The sequence below is a fragment of the Melitaea cinxia genome, chromosome 17 (genome assembly GCF_905220565.1).
Source record: "Melitaea cinxia chromosome 17, ilMelCinx1.1, whole genome shotgun sequence".
In the NCBI taxonomy this organism is placed as follows: Eukaryota; Metazoa; Arthropoda; class Insecta; order Lepidoptera; family Nymphalidae; genus Melitaea; species Melitaea cinxia.
In genome coordinates, this window is record NC_059410.1 from 6,028,780 (window position 1) to 6,050,949 (window position 22,170).

Sequence of the window (22,170 nt, forward strand, 5' to 3'; positions counted from 1 at the left end):
AAAGTCCATCTTGACGAGTACTTAATTATTTTTGGCTTAAGTTACCTATAGTAGCATCGTCCAAGAGATCATTAATGTTATTTATTATAAACGTAGTCATGTTCACCCTTTTTATGGGGACCGAGAAAATTAACTGTTTCCAGTTCGACAACGATTCCATACTGAGTTACAAATTCATATCTACGAGTATATATCGTTTACTTTAGAGAACATGTTTTGGTGATTGTATAAAAAAAAGGAATAATGCTTAACGTTGATTATTTTCATATATTTCTTAGACGTTTCTTTGTTTTCCGTCTATGCATTTTTATAATAATATATCTTAACGTCTATACTTATTTTTATGGGCTTCGTTTGTCGCTTACGGGAATCGTAAAATATCATCGCAAACCTTTAATTTTCTTTATCATTTATTTTGTTGCGAGCACAATGTTGCTAATCTCCATTGTACATTGTTGATACATAACCTCCTTAAAACATTTCTTTATTTATTCGTGGTTGAGTAAATTTTTGTCATCTATTATTTCTTCTAATTTTCGTTTATTTTTAAAGTTTAAATTTGAATAGAAATCGTCACAATATTTTCAAGTTTTGACTTTAAACTTATTTACAGTTTGTCGTAAGTGATAAGTAGCAGGATAGTGAATTAAGTTCCAAACTATAGCTATAGGTTTAGGAAGGTGTCGAGACAAATACTGCCACCGCGTTTGAAGCTTCACCTAACGTCTAATTTGAATGACAATCTAAATTACAATGTGGAACGTCTGGGTGATGACAAAGCTTTTTTAAACCATCATTTTCATTAAGCGACATATTCGTTTTTAAGATTAACAACATAGGTACTTATAAAGTAAGTTCTAGGTAGGTAGATACGTCAAAATTTGATATAGATTTATTGCAACAAATTTGTCAAATAAAATATTAAATGACAGAGAAGACATACATAATGAAATTATAATAGTTTGAAATTGCACAAAACTACTAACTAGGTATACCTATCAATATTTACCTATATTTATCTAGAACAAAATCATTAAAACCTATAAAAGTAAATTCAATTTTAATAACGCGTACGAGACAACAAAGCGTTATGTTATAACGGAAATAAAATAATCCGGCGCAGTAGTTACAAAAAATACACAATGGAGTCAAAGGGCAAAACAACAATGGCTTATGCTTCTCAGATAGAACAAATGAGGAGGCTGTGACAATGCACCATTAGCATAAACGGACCAGAGACAGTGTCACACACGGCGCGAAGGAGGTAAAAGTAAAGGGTCAATTTGAGATTTCCACATAAATAATGTTCATGTACTTATATATACTTCCAAGTTCCAAGTTTGACAATGGCACGCATCGCGTTTGATTTACGTTTGAGGCGGCATTGTGAAGATTGCAATTCATGAATTTTTGTTTAATACATATTTTTATAATTAACATTACGTAAGTTACTATCTACATATTTAAATTAAATCAATACGAAGATCCAGTATTGTTGATCTAAATCCAATCTATCTAGTGCACGATAATTCTTAAACGATTACAGCTAACACGGCTTCTTGTTCCCGATTATTCTCCAATTCCGAGATATCGTGATTGTAACAAATCTTGAACTATTGACATTTAAAGATAATTGAATAGGAGTCTGAATTTATTTCGAATTAATCAAAGTGGAGATCTCGTGCTTGCGTGAAACGTTTGTTGTAGATATATTTTATTCAATATCATCACTTCCGCCGACCTTCATTCGGAGATATGATTATGTATAAGATATATTTTGCGTATATGGTGCTGTTAAGTTGTGACTTCATTTAACTACTGTATTTTTTTATTTAATAAGTTTCACTACTACACTTCTATTTAAAAAAGGGATACAATGGCAACAAAATAAAAGATTTTTAACTACTACTAATCATTGTTTTATTTATCAAAAATTAATCAAGATAATGTTAAAACATTGTGACTTACTGTTTTCACTCGTAAATATGGTTATGAAATATAAAAATAACCTCAGGTCCGTGTGGCGGACACGAGCTAACATATTGGATAAATTCCAATAAATATACATTATTGTAAAGATGAGAGGTAATTATTTCGACGTATGTTTAAAATAAAAGATTTACTTAAATAATTAAAAACGTAATTGATTTCGATCTTCAAACAAACGTAATATAAGCTTATCTTTTTAAACGTCGGAAAAATATAAATAATTGTTATAACTGTCAGTATTTTTGAAGGCGTTAATCTGAAAATATATTGAGTCAATTTTTGGGAATTCTTCCTGCGTAAGAAAACTTGTTCCTTGAGGTAGGTCACACTTTTCGTCATCATCAGTTCAGGTGAAGGCGCGCGGGTTAAATAGTTTGCTATAAAACAATTGAGCGCCTCGACATCCGTGAGAAAGGTACATAAAGGTACATAATCGTGTGTCGCGGATGAGATAATATTAAGATAAGGAGTATCCGGCGCCCACTTAGATACTGACCACGGAAATGAAATACCTACTTGGATGCATTTGCGAACTCATTATATAAGCTTTTATTCGCTGTAACGTGTGATTTTACCCGCATGAATCTCAATGTCATTTTAACATTTATAATTATCTAACAGTCGACAAGTAAAACTTTCGTGAAAGCAATCAGAAATAGTTTTTGAATTCAATCCTTTCTCGAAATCTGAAGTATAAGTCGGAAGTGCTGTCATCACTATTATAAATAATCTTTTGGCTATAGCTCGTTAGTGAGGGGGAAGGGGGGAGGGGGGGGTGTCGAGGTAATTTAGCTTCATCCATCACTACGCTTGACCTGGATACAGCTTTCAATCAAGTGAATATTTGAAATAATTGTAATGTAATTAGTTACTATTTTTCTATTTTTCGAATTCGTTTACTTGTTAAACGTTACACAATATTGAGAACAGTATAATAATATTTTTACATTAGTTTATATATCAGCCACCTGTGAATTCGATCGAAAATATTTGCGAATAACGCAAATGAGTCATTGGCCAAAATCCATCGGATAAAAACGATTCTTTAGACTGTTTTTTAAATAGACAGTGGCGAGTGATCCGCGGGCTAATTACCATCTAACGAGCGGAATCCTTGTGTATATTTCGATGGCCGTCAGTCGACGAGTGATGCCCTTTATTTCATAGCGAACTGGAGGCGGTACTATTATTAGTTTTAGGAAATGGATACGCGTCAATCGTCCGAGAAAAAAAAGAACAATGGTCTTCCGCGGACGCTATCTTTGGAATCCGTAGTATCGCTTACGTTTACTGAATATCTGTCATAAACGGTACGGCTAAACGTTTGGTAATGTCATACTGACACCTGCGAAACTCTCTTTAATGGTGTTATAAGTCTTCATTTAAAAACTAATAAGGAAAAAATGATCTTTAAATAAATTAGTGTAACACTTTTGATTTATACTAAAACTGTGCGTTTTAGTAGTACATAGACCAATGTTTAATTTAAATTAAAACGAATTTAGAATGTTCTCCAAAACTTAAATTATCAATATTACTTAATGAAAGGAAGATACATTAAACATAATTAGTTACTGTCTGAATATTTTCAAACGATTAAAAATTGGTATTATTTGCAGTAGCGAACATTTGATATCATTTCGACACGGAATCGAAATCGAGATAGCTGCCGGCCCTTGTTAGCACCTCGAACACTTCGGATAAGATCGATTAGGCCCGCGGCCGCTCACATTCAATTATTTATTTATTTATTCGTAATTAACTCGCGCGAGTTATGAACGAGCCCAATTTACGACCGAGATAACTTATCAGAACTACACGATTACGATTATTCGATGAAACCTCGAACGAAAACCGATGTTCGATTTGTTTAATGTTGTCTATTTTACGAATTATAAGAGTGTTATTAACATAGGCACGTATGGAAGTATAATAAATAATCGAATCTTCATAACACTAGTGAAAGTCGATACTCATTACGATGTACAATAAGTTTACCATTAATAATGTGCGTTTATCGGAGTATCGACAACGATTTTATCGCATTTCGTTAGTCGATAAGTCGGCCCGTCACGAGACCAATTTGCCGGCGCTCATAAATTACTTTATTAAAATAAATCAACCGGTTTATTGTTCTCTTCTCGCCTCATATTTAGTTGTTTTTGAAGCAGTTACTTTTGTTGATACTCTTCGCATTCTTGAATTCACATCGTAAACTTTAACGTGTGTTTTTGAGTTATATTTTTGATATAAATCATGTATCGTAACGATAGCATTAAATCTGTAATTTCATTTGTATAAACGATCACTATAAGTTCTGATATATCGACACAATTTTGATATCAATAAATTGCTGGTTCGTGGAAAAAACGTTTTTTTTTTACTTTCTGTTCTAAAAATATAAAGGTATTTATACGATACCAAAAAGCAAAAATAGTATCGATTATTTTTAGTACGAAAAATAAGTATAGTTATTATTAATTTACACATTATTACATAAATTGTTAATTTCGTCATTAATTTAAAAACGCGTCTATTTTGACAGCTATAAAAAACTACATTATATTATAAATACATAAAACTTAATTTAAATATTTTCTTATATCACTTGCAATTTATAATATTCGTTTTAATATAATACTAAATAAGTATACCTACTAGATACCAGATAGCCCGAGGTGAGATCGGAACTGTAATTCAACAATTATTGGACTATGCCATAAATATCAACGTGTTCGAACAAGACGCGGCTTATTATCGAATGTAAAATGAAAAATGATCTTTGACTGTGTTACGTCCGTCCTATTTGTTATAACAATAAATGTAATTCGTATTGAAATATTACGCCAAACATATAAAAATATATATCTAGGAAATTATTTTAAAGAAATGAGTATAGTATTTGTGTTTAAATGACGAAAATATAATCAAATTCGATTAAAACACTTTCATTCGAATTCGAATATATTAGTATAAATAAACGTGAAGGAATTTTATTATTATTGAGGACGATATACAAGCAGCTTCATTTATTATTCAAAAGATAAACGGTGCCAGGACTCGTTGCGAGGCGCGAAAGTCGACAACTTTAATCTGCTATTAATAAGTTGTGTTTTTAATTACAAGTCGATCGGGGCCTTATTTATTCGTATAATTTTATAGAGCCCTGCGGCGAGGACGGCAAGCCGGCACAACAATAAAATATATGTGGCCAATGAATAAATTCGATTCATAACGAGAATTATTACGTGTGGCATTCCTTTCTTGATATCGTATTAATTCACTCTGATGACTGAGATTGTTTCTATAAAATTACATCAACCAAATAAATTATTTCTTTGGTTATATTACATCACTATACAATATATACAAATATTGGATTAAGACGACAAATGCAGTTTCTATGCTAAAAATAAAATAGTATTCATTTCCGTTTGTTTAAGAAAATCGGTGAATTCAATATCGAGCATTGAATTAAAATAAAATACCTGTCAAACTTGTTACTGGTAAATGTATGTGACATATCGGAAAAGAAGGTGACAAATACGTAGACACATGTCGAGCCAACGTCCACGGAAACGCGAATGAGAAATAAAAATATAAATTCCAAGCGGACATCATCAGCATTTGACGTTGATGACTGACGCCCCCATTCTTTTCGAAGACAAAGAATTTATACTCCGCGAACAATTATATCATCAAAAAATAATGTATTCATGTGATCGGTCTAATATAAGACTCGAATTGTTTTTACATTTTACTCAATTATGTTAATTGAGGCTGAGTTTGTTACGTCTGGAGTTCACGGACGCCAAAATATCGTGAACTTGATCCCAATAAATGGGTCAACGCAACATTGTGTGACCTTTAACAAATGCACCGAAAGATATTAATCAATTTTTATACGATCGTAAAAACGGAGCGGGATTAGACCACTCGAAATCATATTTTAAGGGGATTTAGATCCGAGTTTTATTGATCAAGTTCAGCCGCGTTTCTAATTTCTCGGTAAATGATTTACGGTTGGGATGACGCGCTAGACGCTGCGTAGACGCGGCGACTGGCTCGCGGACAACGAAATACTGTTTTAGAATATGTAACAAAGAACTGATTTGTTATTGTACTAAGATTTTGTGAACAATAAATAAAATTTAGATTCAAATAAAATAATAAATATAACATAATATATTATAAGATGTAATTGAAAAATCAATCATAATCATGAACAGATAAGTAAGATATATCTTATCTGTTATATTTACACAGATATGTCAAACCTGTCAATATTTCGAAAAAAATATTAGTGTCAGAGTGTCAAAGACAAAACTATACTAACGATAGATGTTCATAAATAATAATTAATCAAGACTACATCCGCTAGCGTCCGTCGTCTCAACTTACCGATCTGTGGAACTCGATCGAACGTAATACAATTACATTGGCCGATCTCCCAATGAGAATCGGGATCCGACGTATGATTTCCGCTGTCCACTAGAAATAGGTATAGATTTAACTAATTCTAGGTAACAGACTTAAGTTTATTCGAAGCTATAAGACATTTTAACCGCGTCTATCGACGGTCTCGGCTTTCAAAGACTGGTATCGTATTTTGATACGGTTTTTACTAACATTTATTTTAAGAGAAAGTGCAGTAGATTAACATAAATCAGTAGTTCATAACATATCGCGATTACAAAATTATTCTTAAAAAAAAATTCTAAAGCTAATGATCTAGGTGGCACACAATCGTGCGTCCTATGCCGAGTAAATCCGGACAGGTTGCTAGTGTAATGTATTAACACTTCTTGTTCTTAGTGACGGCTTACCTGAAATTTCGTCTCCCGACACGGCACCGCACCGGCGTCCAATCCCGTACGGAATCTTTTATACGCAACAACGATGAAATCGAAATCCGATATTCGACTCAAAAGTTTATTTATCGCGAAATGCGACGATATTTTAGACCGTCCATCATTCGGACAGTTCACAGAAGCGGCAAGATTAATTGTATTTCGGTTGAGTCATCAAAATAATTAGAATGACGCTATTTTCGTATGTGATGCTAATTTGACAGACGTCGCGGGAGATACCGTATCTTCTCGTTTGCCCTGGATTCTTTGATTGCTTCTTTATTATTTGTTTTATTAAGTCGAAACATAAACGCTAACATATCTCCTCGAGTCGATCATTATTAAAAATCACATCGATATTTCGCATCATACAGATGACATGACAAAACAATTTGAACACATCATTAATGTCGCATATTGGCTCCGCTCCAGATATGATAAAGCATTTATCATAAAACGTACAAACTTCAGGAAAGAACAGAAACGGGTTTAATATAGGAAATATTTGATAGCCACTTCTAAGAACCGAGTATTTAATATACGGTAGTTAATTTCGAATACGACCGCAATAAATGTGTTTGATTAATATCATTCCGGCGAAACAAATGTAACGGCTGTGCGCTATGATCAAAGAGCTGTGTAAATCAGGACGGAACGATGCACGGAACAAAGGCTAAGGTGTTGTGAATTAAAATATAAACATTATAAATTATATTACGTCCCTTAATTTCAAAATTACTCGTATAAATCTCACCTTCAATGGAAACTTTCGCTACATACTAAAGAAGCAAAATAAAAAACGATTTGAGTTAATAATTGTATCGTCTCGTCTCCGTCATTTAAATAATAAGTGATTTGGCGTCAGAGAATGAAGTAATAAAAGCAAAGAATTCAAAGTACGCAAATTATTTTCATTTTGTTTTTAATAGATTATTATACAAGAGTTAAACTCAATTCGCAATATCTCATTCAATTCTAAAACGAGCATTGCTACGAAAAATAAATATTGATTTATATAATCACGAAATATGTACCGATGATTCTAACAATGACCGCGAGCTGGAAATACGCCAATCTTAACATCCAATAATAAACAGCCTTCGTTTGCCATTATTACGATAAATGAAAATTAATTACATATTTTGTGGGATTGTTCCGGACGTGTCTATTATTCTTCTGATATCATAAGTAGCGCAAGAATTTCAATTTGTCGCTTCACTGGTTCCTTTTCTATGTGCGCCTTTAGTCTTGTGATGTTCATGATCAAAAATAATTCTCTTAATGGGGTTATATATTCTTTTGAGATTAGATTTTATTTATTAAAATAGTATTTATCAATTGCCTTTTAATGGTTTATGCTTTTGATTCATATTTCATTGTGGTTCATAATGAGAACGTCGCTCTATTCTACTTTCTCGACACACACTATGGAGAAAAATCGACATTTCGAAAGCAATTAAGTTGCTACCATTATCAAGAGTTCGAGAGATCACGGCACGAAGATCAGAGAGAGTGTGGACATGTTGTGACAGAGCTCTCCGTGATTAATGAGAAAATGCTAATCGAGTCCGATTTATTTATATCTCGTCCAGGAGTTCATTTGTTGATATTTAAATAGGCCACTGGATCCTATGTAACTGAACCATTCATTAATTCAGTAAGCTCTCTTCCTAGTACGTTTCTTTTTAAGCGACTTCCAAAAAGGAACAGGTTCTCAATTTGGCTGTATTTTTTATGGATGTTATCTCCAGAACCTTTGACTGAGTGGACCGATTTCGATTTTTTTTTTTTTTTTTTCTAATCAAAAGGTGGTGTGTGTCATCAGTCATGTGATCCCATTTAAATTTGATTGAGTTTTGACAAGTACTTTTCGAGTTATATCTAAAAATGCGTATTTGACTATTTTTGACTTGACTATTTTTTCGTCACCTTACGTTGTATTATAACCGCATAAATTTTCTGATGGTATACCGATTTTGATGATTTTTATTTTAATTGAAAGCTGATGCTTGTTTTGTGGTCCCATTAGATCTTTTAACTCCTTTTTGATAACGCGTATTTACTCGACTATTTTTTCGTCTACCTACGTGTCGTTTACTTGTCGATGTTATTGAAGTCGGTTTTTTTTCGTTTGCGATAAAACACAATTATTTATTTTGTCTATATCTGCGCCGTGTTGTTATTTATTGTTACACATGTAGGTACATGTTTACATATTTCAAATAAACAAAAGCTGTTACTGCAACAAATTTTTTTTTTAATAATTTAATTTTCAAGTTAAAGTATATCCTCATATATATAGATATACTTGGCTTTCATTTTTTTGGAATGTGACATTAAAAAATAAAAACATATTACAAATATTATTATCTTGTTTTTATGTACATTTAGTACTCCTTGATATTTCTAAATTGCACCCGGTGTAATTATATTTAATAAAGAATAATTACTTAATTGGAGCAGACTGACTCGCTTTGATTACTTGGAATCTTACATCGCAATCTTAAAGATTAGTTTAAAGTAGTTATTATCATCATTAATAATAAACTCTGCCCCTGACTTCGTTTACTTTAAGGGCGACGGAGATACACCAGAAAATATGTATTCGAAATCCTGTCTTGTCCCAGTAATTTTGACTATATAACACCAATGTCAGATGACGAATGGCAGCAAAGTTATAGACAGTGTAAATAATGAGTAAGTTATAAAGGAAATGTGATGGTCATATTTTTCGTAGAATCGATAACTGTAGGAGAGGATATGTTCTGGAGTGCAGGTCACGTCTTTGCAATCGTAACTTAGGACGCTCTCCAGCTAGATGAAGTGACGGTTCTAGTAGGAGTGCCTAACTATGTTAGCAAAGTAACTAGCTATGTTAGTTTTACGTTGGGGAAAAACCATCATGGATACCCTTCAGCGCGTGGGCGCCAGAATGTTATGTCTGACTCCTACTAACTAAAAAACCACCACGTGTGAGCAGCCTGGCAAGTAACTAGCACCTAGCACAGACCTGAATAGCGTAAACAGATTGTAATTGACGAATTTTCAGAAGAAAATTAAGCGCATACAACGTGTCATAATGATTTTTATTACAGTACTATTTTACCGAGGCGCACCATTATTGTAAAAACTAAAACGCGCCAGCCATCATCAACGCGTTTTACGTCTAGGTTTTACGTGATTAACTTTCGCGATCTTATCTTCAAATTTGAAATAGCATTTAGAATTACAAAACTATTTAATCGATTATAAATTTAGATTAATTAATGAATCTCGTCGACGTGTTTACAAATGTACGATATCAAGTTTCAGATTCACGTGTGAAGCGATGACATGAAATAATACTGACCTCCGTGTTACTATTTCATTGAATATAGACGATTACTACATTTCTATTTCTATCGAATTTTTCGTTTATAAATTCATGTGCGAGTTTATATAATAATCGTCGTTTATTTGTACATTTAAAGTTTTAAATAAACTATTGTATATAAATCTGTGATTACCTTTGCTTCTGAACAGGCATTACTGATACATTTCTTATTACTATTTTATTCAAGGTACATATTTTGATTTTTCTTCAGCTATAATATAAACAAACAACTTCCAAATACCAATTATAATCAATTACACAACTATTTCAGTTGGTATATCTGACTGATGATAATAATTTAAACTCAAAGCCTTAATATCAGCTAAAACATTAATAAAATGGTAAGCGAATAAGTTGCACGCTAGAAACATTTAGAGGGGGCGGTAAGGGTGCAATTACCTCTAAATAAGTAATAAATTATATAGCAATGTTCGCGGGCGCGGGCGGCGCGTGACGTTCGGCGCAGTTTCCGCGAAACGCCATCTAGCGGGAGAGAAAATTAGCCGAGAGATCACGATCGATACAGACGAGGAACAACTTATCGAACAGTCGTGACTTTATTTAATTTCTTTGATATCATTATAGCACATTCATTGCATAAATCGTTACTGAAATTAAGCTTATTGAGTTGAGTGGTATACGATGTTGAATCTTAGTTCAATCTCTTATTATAAAAAATCTACTATGAATAATTTATTTTACGTGCTTACTTTTTATCGTACCTAAATGTTGGTAACAACAAACTTAATAATTTACAGAATAACTCAATTTCGATTTGTATTCATTTTGTTACAATGTTTCAAATCTGTGCATTATCCCCATTTCCTTATGGCTTGTTGACATTTTCAGAATAGGCCTTTGTTGCGCGTTCCTTCTGCGTCGCTGTTAGCAACGTGTTTTATTGCTGGTTATTTGAACAATTATGTATTTAAAAGACTGAATAACGATAAAACATAATTTACTCACTTATTAAGTAATATTAAGTAATTTTTTCGACTGACAGTAAAAAGTGTGACCGTTTGTAGAAATTTATGTGACAACGAATTTATATATTTCTATTTAAATACAAGGTAAACCGACTTATTCGACTTTAAATTTCATGTTTATTCGATATATTACTTGTCAAATATACGAATCAATCAATAGTTATATTTACTTATTATAATTTAACTTAAAACATATTGAAATAGGTTTAGTAATTTCATAACAACCACTCCTCGGAATGTATTAGAAATATTAATTTGTATTTGAAGACAATGTTGATTTATTAATTGAATAACATACCCAATGACTGAATCACTCACGTTATCAAAACCATAACAATGATAAAATTCCTTCCCTATCACAATTATACACCATCATACACCATATACCTACGTCTATAAGGTGCAACTCTGTCGTGTATTAGCGAATGATTCATCAACCATTCAAAATTCTAAATTTATATTGGCGCCTGTTCAGGTAAAGGTACTCACAATAAAACATTTAGCCGACGTGAAAAAAATCATATCAAAAGCAATTAACTGGGAGTAAACTCCGTGGCGTCAGAGAGATTACAAAGACTTACACCTTTTTTTTTGTCAAATAAGATTTTTTTTTTTTTGTAAATCGAATAGAAGTAACAATATTTCCCATTATAAAGGTATGTTGGTGGCAGAATATTTGTTTCCGATCGGTAACAAATCGATCTACTAAGGTCTAAGACCTCCGTGATGAGATAAGAATTTCGCCATGGAGAAAAGGTTTATAAATAACCATCAATATAAAATTAAGTCGTATCGACAAGTAAGGCTTTAAATAATTTGATAATATTTTACTATTAAAATGACTACGGCTATTGACTTTTAACTCATCGGAATAAGGGTCACAAGTACGATTCCGCGTAGAGCAGATGTCGTCGCGACAAAGTAAGACGTACGTGCCGGTAGGGTAAACAAGCCGTGATGTGTGGGGCCGGCAGCAACAATAGCTAGCAATTTGTGATTGGACTCTATAATACGCTGTAATTGCTTCAAAAGAGAAAACCTCCCTTTATTTTTGCTAATTTGGTAACAGAGAAAGGTGGTCCGTGTTGAAATAGCTCATTCTTAACATTACTACATTTGCAACTTTGTATGTTTGAATAATAATTAATAATTGCTAAACATCGCATGGCTTTAAGAGTCTAGATCCATTCACATTTCACCTAGAACATTTTAGACAATTCGCTAACTTTTAAACGCGTGTCTATTATATTTAATTTATTTATTTATAAAATAGTAAAACACACAAAAAATAATAATTAAACCTTTTTTTACTTTATCAAATATTACCACATTTTTCAATATACCTGCAATATAATGTTTGTTATTAAAATCTGTAATAGCTAGAATTTATTTAGGTATCTGTACTAAACAAAAAAAAAAACAAATTCAAATCTAGAACACAGAAACATCAAGTCCTTTTATAGCGAGTCATTTATAAGACATTATTAAAAAAAGGAAATGTCATACACGAATTCGAAATTTAAATAAGAACAGATCTTTCATTGTAGCTCATATCGAATTTACGACGAATATGATTTATGAGGGTATTTGATGCGGATGGACAGACGGGCAACAATAGCCTCATACAAATTGCTGAGGAAAGAATCGGCGGGCCATGTCTTTAGTATTATAATGCGGTCACACTCTCCCTCTCCCCTCCCCACATGTTAACTTTTTATTGCATTTAAGTCTCGGAACAATAAAATACTATTTTTATTAATGCAATTATATCTAAAGTACGTTTTAATAATTTGTAAAAAAAAAAATTAAAACTCAAATATTTATTTATCAAAATGTTACAAAACAAAATTTAAAATAAGGGTTCAATTTTCAAACATCAATTAAGTCTTGACTGGAGTCGAATTCGATGCCTAAACATAATCGATTAAACACGCGCGAATATCGAACAATGCTTTTTGGCGCGAATTAAATTTCTTTCATAAATCCGGTCATCGACCAATGCTTATGGTTTTACAGCCAAACATTCCTTTCAAACCTTTTACTCGTTATTGAAATAGCAACTATTTTAATGACGAATATAAAAAAAAAAATTAAAGAAAAAGAATTATAATAAAATTCTTTTCTGGTTTATATTTTTAATTTCGTAACGTCTCATATGACTTAAGGTAGGTACCTACTTTCATCGTACTAATTCATATTTGTTGCTTATAATAAATGATATAATTATTACGAAAAATATTTGATCATCCGAAAACGATTATATACGAATGACCGAATAATTACATAAAATAAAAAAGTAACGAACCTTGTAAATATCGAGGCGCATCGCTAATCCGCCCCATCACTCATATCTCGATTAATCAAAGTTTATCTTAAGCGGTCACGGCCCATATTGACTTTTATTAATGAACATTAAAAATATGCAAAACGTTTCGCTTCAGACGTAAAAATAAAATAAAATTGACGATACATAGCATCAGTCATCAGATATATTACGGAACAACGTAATATTTGCAATGATTGTTAACGGGTAGCAATACCGAAGACTTCTTACGTTCACAAGCAATATTTATGAGAAAATTTTATGAGAAATTTTGACAAATATGCACCAGATTAAATACAATAAAAATTTGAAATGCGTCTGATATTTTAATTGATACTGTGTTCTAAGACATAAGTTATAAACTCACATAAAGCTATCTGATGAATATAGCAAATTGTAATACATAAAATGTTGACAGATTTTCCATTATAAAATATATATAGGTAAAGGCATGAGCAACTTATGCGCAACGGAAATTTTATTAGCAGTCTGTGAACAGACCTAATATTATTATTATTAAAGTATTTAAACAATATGAATGAACGAACGCATGAATGAAAATCGAATTATAATGTGTTTCCACATAAATGATCAAAGAGCTACACTCAAATAAAATTTTATTAGTTTTTGAACAAAAGAAACGTTTAAGACGACGCAGTTTATTAATAGAGTTTGTAGGCGAGACGGTTTCATCAAAAAAATCTCGGACGGGTGCCGTGATTTATTAATAATATTTAAGATTAACATCAAATGAGACTGAATATCACGCGAATATTTGTCGCTCTAGCTAGAATAGCTAGTGATGGGTTTGACTTCATGGTTCGAGTTGACGTTGCCATAACATTTATTTATTTATTTTAAGACCTATAAATATAAAATCTTATATTCTACGGCCTTCATATATTCGGCCTTATTTGGATTTATTCCTGTGTCGAGAATCCGGAAACACAAGAGCTCACAAGCACAACCGCCTATACGACGACAACGAAAATATAAACTTTTTCGAAAAAAAAGCAATTAAAAATAGAAACTTCAATTTCATAGAAATAAGTATACAACGCATATAATGTACATTTGAAAGTTTTAGTTTGTCCGAAAACGTTAATTTACACCTCAATAATTGCTATTTAATAAATAACGAAGTACTTGTGAAGAAACTAACGCCATTAACATGTAAAATGCCCTTTTATTGCCATTACAGTATAATTACTATCGATGTTACTAAAATGTATTTTAATGGCAATCATAATACAAAAATATGTTCATATAGCCAATACCTACACTAGATGAAGACAAAAAAGATTAAGCTGTAAATAAAATAAAATAAAAACGTTTTAAATTACATAAAATGAGAAAACAAATAACTATTTCTTTGTCAAAATAGTCGACGTCAAAAACTAAAATAAAGAAATTAATTTGATTTAGTCCGTTCTCATCACTATCAACCTTGATTAATAACACTTTTATTTGTTCTTGGATAAGGCAGCTGTTTCGTTTGATCGCGATACGCCACAGTCGTCGACGAAACGTCTCAAGCATTTTTCACAACGGTGAAAACACGACGAAAATAATCGATCATAATCTTAAAAATTCCTTCGAGTGAAACAAAACTAATTCGTATAATATTAAACTTTTATGTGGAAATAGCATCACGGTTTATTAATTCGAAATGAAATTAGCTCGTTCTCATTTGAGGTTTTTAAATGTGCAGTTAGTTTTATGTAACAAGTCAAGTGACGCGCGAATAAAAATGTAATAATATATATGTCACATTAATTATCACATAAAAAGGAACAATGTTTTTTAGGCGTTAAGCGCTTTAAAAACGTTTATCTGGCGAAGTCATCCAGTGATATACCTTTTCGACTTATTCATTCATTGTACGCGAACGCAGACTTTTGCGTGCTTCTGTTGCCCTGGTACAATTTATAAGCATAACCCTTTTTGTAGTAAAACTTCTTTACGCGCGCTACTTGGGTAGTAAGCTGGTGAATGAATGATGAGAGCGTTGCGAAAAGTGTGATCAGGCGAGGCGAACGGAAGTTGAGAGGGAGGTAAAAGTTAGTGAAGATAGAAAGAGAGAGATTTATGTTTCGTAAGTTTTACTTCAGTCGTGTTGCCTTAAGCATACTCGTTTTTTTTTTTAGCAAAAATGTTATTATAAAAATATATAAAAAAAAATTGCAATAATACAGTACCTACAAAGAATCCGTTTAGATTATTTTAAAATACTTTATTTATTTTTATTCTAATGCTCAAATTGTCAATAAATTTACATGTCTAGTTTACAATCTTATCTTATCTTTTATGACTACTATATAGCGCTTTAAAATAAATAGGTACGTAGGCACTGGGAAAGAAAAGTCCTGTCTAATAAAATGTAAATCGCTTGATTCTATGCATTGAGGCACGTCAGAGGCGGGTCGCCCTGCATGACTGGCGCTACTCGACCGTTATTGGCGCGAGATGACCGTCACAATGTTGCCTCGCTATCTACTGACGTTTACCGATTTATTACAAACGATCTGTCAGATGTAGGGTGCTGGCACGGTTTCGCGTAACACGTTTAAAATTAGAACGAATTAAAAATTGATTTGTAAATAAATTGATATAGTTCATAATATTTTACTATCTCCAAATTTTCCATCTTTTTCCAAAGACACATTTTAACTACTACTTACTGTGTTTTCCATTTTTGAAATAACACGAAGGTTATAACCGCAGGCGCTGACCAACACTTTGTGTATTGTATATTAAGTTTATAAAGTTTTTATTCTCATTTGGCGTTAATAACACAATTCAGTCGAATATAAGGCATAATTCCAGCAAAGTATACTATTCCATACTTTGAGAATACAGGAATCAAAAAAGGGGTTGAATAATTAATAACAGTCGCAACACGATAGAACAAGCTAGCTGCTGGCGAGTATAAAACAAACACTTAAATAAAATGTAACACTGCAGTGACAATCGCATTCATCAATCTTCTCCCCAGCGATCGTGCTATCATTAATTTAGTTATTTCGGGCCCTGAGGTGACAATGTGCTTCAATGAAATGCCGAACGAATTAAAAATTTCATTAAAAATTTTATATGTTACAGGATAAGTAATAGTTCTATTTTATATTTAAAATGGAATTTACTTACTAAAACAGTCTGTTGAAATGTTACTTTGAAACGTCAGCAGCAAAAGGCAATCAGCATTACCCAATCTTTTATGTTCTATTGTATGAACTAATGTATTATTTTTTTATTCATTCACACAATTTAGCACATATTAAAAACTCATAAGAAAATGTCGATCCTACAATTACCTAACTAGACGCATAACAACAATACAATAACGGTCGTATAATCGACCCCGTTCATACCATCGTTCACTCAGAATTCATTCGTACAATAATTGTTCCACGCCCATATATCGAAGTGCCGTCTAATCAATCAGTTCAGAAATTAACATTCGTAAGGCTAAGCAGACACAAACAAATGGGCAGACAAGCCGAAATCGAATTAACTAAAGCTAGTTTAAGACACCAATTAAATATCTAACAAAGGCGATCCTCGATGACGATGAAAAAAGTTTGATAGATCCACACTTTAATCTAATCTATGATCTGGTAACAATTTCTGCAAAATCGGCTTTATTTTGTAGATGGTAAGGTTGAAATTGAGGTGTTTTACAGCGGTAAGTTACTGGAAATGGCTGTTGGCACAACATCTTATATCGATTAAACAGATAATTAATCACGGGAAATGAATCCGAATGAGATGTTATTAGGTGGTACCACTCGCTATTAACAAGTGAAAACAATACCGATGCATACAGGCTGTGGATTCGTTTATATCAATATATATATATATATATATATTTTTTTTTTGACTTCATTGTCATAACAAGAAATAATTAAACTGTATCCTGTTGAATAAGATATATTTTAAAACGACTACTCATATTAATTAATATTACTCGAAATTGTTCATGCAATACTGACATATTTTTTAAATGAAAGCTTAAAAAGCTCAAGTAAACCGTGTAAAATTATTTTAACTATATAGAATTATTTAAAATGTGGATAAATATATACACGCGCTGTATAGTAAGTCAGACAGAAGCGGGTTGATGGCCGATCAATCAGATGCTAACGAGTTAGTCACGTGGTAACTATCCTCTCCCCACCTCAATATAAGAAAATAAAAAAAAATACTTAATTGACCATCAGTCGAAAATTATTTTATAAACAAAAATTTAACATGTAAAAAAATTGTTTTTTAATCTTTAAAATTAACAAAAATTAATAATAAACTATATTAATATATGGGTATAGTCTTCATTAAAAGAAAGAAATATGGATATCATAAGTTTAAATGAAACTGAACGACTAGTATCAAAATCGACATGATTTCAACAAGCATCAGAACAAACTAATCTTTACTGATATATGGCATGATGAATTATAAAATGGCTCAAAATACATTTACATACGTTTATTTCTCCATGTAATTGCAAAACCAATGTAATCGATAATTAGGTTCACATCAAAAAACCGATTAAAGAACACCCACATCGACATCCCGATCAACTCAACTATAATGGTTTGTCGCTGGCTTTAACTTTAACTAAACGTCCGAGATTGATTAAAAACAAAAAAGATATGGAGATTTGATGTTAATTTTTTTTACTGTGATGAAGACGGAGTGCGGTGCAGCGCGGGGCGTGGCGGGTTAACTTTCATTACTCACGAGCGGTAATAAATGATAAAACATTATTAATACCAGATCAGAAATGGAGGCTGGCTGGATGAGACGAGTCGAATAAATTAATTCTAGTAATTAAAACGATGAGCAAATGACCATAACTAGAACCTTGAGCGAACAAACATTGTCTTTAATTTTATAGATGTTTGATTGCTTTTGAAAACAAGTATTTTAATTATATTACAGCTCACGAAGCTATGTATTACAATTAAAATATATTCTAATGTCGATTAGTAATTCGATTCGAATTGGTTTTCAATATTAATCGTGAAAGAAAAACAACGATTAGTTACGCTTTTATCTCCTCGCGTAATAATAACCAGAAGTTTATTGGCCGTGTTCTCAAGTGATAAATTGAATAATAATTTATTACGTACCAGATAAGACCCGGTGCGATTCCGATTTCTGATATCACCACGGCGAGGACTATTGCGAGCTCGTGTAAATATTATTTATAACATTTATTTCAATTATGACAAGTCGGACAAGGATGTACGATTAACGAGCCAACTCGTAAAATTGTTTCTGAAGTCACTTATTAATTCCGATTTATGGGCTATATTTTATCAGCTTTTAGCAAATATTAAACTTTAACCGTGCACTGTTCTTAATGTCGAATATTGAACGATAAATATTTGGCTATAAAACATCTATTGATGCATTTTGAAATTTCTAGGCAACCAAAAGTTCAAATTGTTAAATAATCAATAAAAATATTGTCTAACTAAAAACGAATTATATTAATAAAAAATTAACTGAAACTCAATCTAAGAATGAACATGAATGAAGAATAATATAAAAATAAAAAGACTGTTTGATAATGAATACGATCTACCCAGCGACAATGATGGCGCTATTAACAACGGAGATCAATTAAAGAGTGAGGAGAGAGGAGATAAAATTTAAACAAAGTTCGAATGAGACAGACAACGATTATCAATCAAGTGCGCAAGCGCACGATCTGAACGCTCGAGGTGATTAAAGAATATCTCGCTTAATTATTTCTATTTTGATATTTAAAGTACCTTTAATGATTAACTTGACGAATACGGCACACAGACGAATGGTGAATTTCCAAAGACAAAAATTATTCTCTATTATTTTTAATATTTATGTAAAGAAGAAGGTAAAAGTGGAAATAATACTTGCCTCCTAAAGAGCAAGAGAGATCAAGACTGGCGACTTGAAATACTGTGGTATATACTACATATTTCACAACATTAGTATTGCAATAAATTAGTCCTCGAAGAATTCGGTAGAAATTTCGCTATTTATATAAACAAAACTGGAAATTCAGACATACACTTTGAGGATCAAATAGATGACTGACTTTATTATTTTACGTTTCAGTTTTTTACCGATAAAAGTTTAACGGAATCAAAGTAAATAATTTACTTCCAAAACAACTTAATTAACACTGTTGGCCTAAACTCCTTCGATTTAAAAAGAATTGTGTTATCAAAACCAAGAGAAAAACTCGTAATAAATTATATACTAAATCCGCCGTTAAATACATTCTAGATCTTTCACAGTCGAACTAATTACATCTAATAGTTCTACATAGACGTACAGACATCGTTAATCATATGCGATCTTATCACGAATATGTCGATCTTCACAATATAAAATCGTTTGTAACAGGAGATAACCTATATCTGATTGTCTAAAACCACTTCTCAAAGACCTTTTACATCTAACTTATTCTATTATATAATAGCTTATATTAAATCAGTCGGATATTAAAAGACCGTCTATCATGAATTGAACTTTTGAATTTATGATAAATTACATGTAATATCAAACGATCTTGAAAATGAATAATAATATTTAAAGTCCATCGTCTTACTTACCCCTTTTTTGCATGAACGCGAAAAGCTCATCAAGGAACTCTTTCCTCCCAGGATCATTACTGATCTCGTACAGCTGTAACAAAAGAGACAAGAACTACTTTTATTATTTAAAGAAATATATATTTAAAAGACAAATAAAAATATTGAATTCTGTCATTTATGATCGATGACAAATTGTAAATTGTATTTTAGACATAATGTCAGCGTTTAGATGAGTAGCGATGGTAGTAATAATAAAAAAAAATTTATATTCACGAAAGGAAGTTAACGGTGCACAGTAGCCACGTGCGTCTCGCCCGCATGTCCGGATAAAAAAAAACATCGCAAATGCATTACATTCCTCATACCTTCATGAATAATCTAACATCGTAAAGCGTAAACAATAATTTGAATATCGACAAGTTGGAAAGATCTTGTGGGAATCGATACTTTTGTACATAAAACGAAGCTTGTCATAGAATTTGTTTACTTGGTTAACGTATATAATGTTTTACGAGACAAGTCACTTTTCACGTCTATATTATCGTCGGCATTATTAATTTACAAACTTAGTGCTCTTACTTCAATTATTATATCTATAAAAATTACAATAACTAAAATATTAGAATAACTTTTAAAATTAGAATAATATATATACTTGATTATTTTTAAAATAAGTACACGATACGCAAATGGTACCGATAAAGTAATTTTTAACAATTAGACTAACAGATCTAGATCGTTGGGTACACCCCGTCGCTAGCACGCATGTCATCAGCAATAATTGCCCCGATATCCGGCACTTAAAAGTACTAGCAATTTTAAATAGAGATAAAATGCTGGTATCGCTCACGGCGTAACCGATAAAGTGTCTATTGATTTAAATAAAACAGAAAACGTCGATCTAGCCAATGATGAATAAGTCTTTTAACGTAGAAAACACGGCGGTATAGTATTTAGTCTCTTTAAATACTGCAATGGCAAGAGACATGGATTTCATTAGATGAGAAATAAAAAAAATGCATCAAAAGCGTATTTAAGTTAATAGTTTAAGTATTTTTGAAGATAGAGATATTTTTTTAAAATTATGTTTTGAAACAAAACTTTATAGAGATATTTATATGTGTATTAAATAAAAACTGATAAAAAATATTCTTTAATTTTTATAGAATAAGCTAACAAGTTGTCGTCAATGAGAAAGACATGAAATTCGATCTACTTAATACAAACAATTCAAATAAACCTCAGATCACAGAATAAAATCTATGAGCACGTGGTATTAATATGGGAAAAACCGTTAAGTAAACTACATCGTCCGGTTTACTTGGAAACGGGCAAAAGCCAACCGCTGCGACACGCTGCGGCGCCGGACAATCAAACACGAGCTATTTGCATTGAACGAACAATTACAACAGGGCACTTAGCGATGGACGAACTGGGCCGTGTACGAACAGCGAAAAACCATTTGACACTTCCCATTTCCTCTCCTTATATTTGAACACTTGCTTCATTAAAACATTGACACATTCAGGTCATGGCGTGCGAAAAACGAATTTGCATTAATGTGTTGCGGACAATCTTTCTATGTGTTCGGCGACATTTCAAAGAACAATAATCATAGCCTGTTTCACTACGCTTTAAATAGAGTGTTGTTAAAAGGAAAACGGTATTTTAAAAGCTAAATCTTTTTCTATTGTCAAGAAGAGTACCAATACGATTGCAATGCAAGAATAAAATAATTCTTAACAATCAAAGTTAAAACAAAGTGACAATTTTTTATAATGTAAAATATCCACTAGCCCGTTGGCGCGATTCCTGCCTGAGTTTGGGTGTATTGCGATGGGGTATAACACAAGCATTAAGTTGCTTACCTAAGGAATAGACTACCGTGTGTAGATGCTAAAAGATAAAAAAACTTGTAATAGGTATATTTCTACGGATGACCCATCTTTTAAATTTTAACCACATTGATTTCTTTAATACACATACACATATTATACATAATATAAAAAAAGGAAACAAAACTAGTAGTTGTGATGTTGGCGCTAATCGAAAACGTTCTGAA

General features: G+C 31.9%; 1 protein-coding gene across 1 annotated transcript in view; it reads right to left on the minus strand.

Moving 5' to 3' along the window:
• The window catches only part of LOC123661829, an 88,939-nt gene that overhangs the window by 15,720 nt on the left and 51,049 nt on the right, over window positions 1-22,170 (minus strand). Inside the window, exon 4 of the mRNA XM_045596769.1 lies at window positions 20,127-20,199. Within this exon, the coding sequence (XP_045452725.1) occupies window positions 20,127-20,199 (73 nt within the window). The remainder of the gene's footprint in view (window positions 1-20,126; window positions 20,200-22,170) is intronic.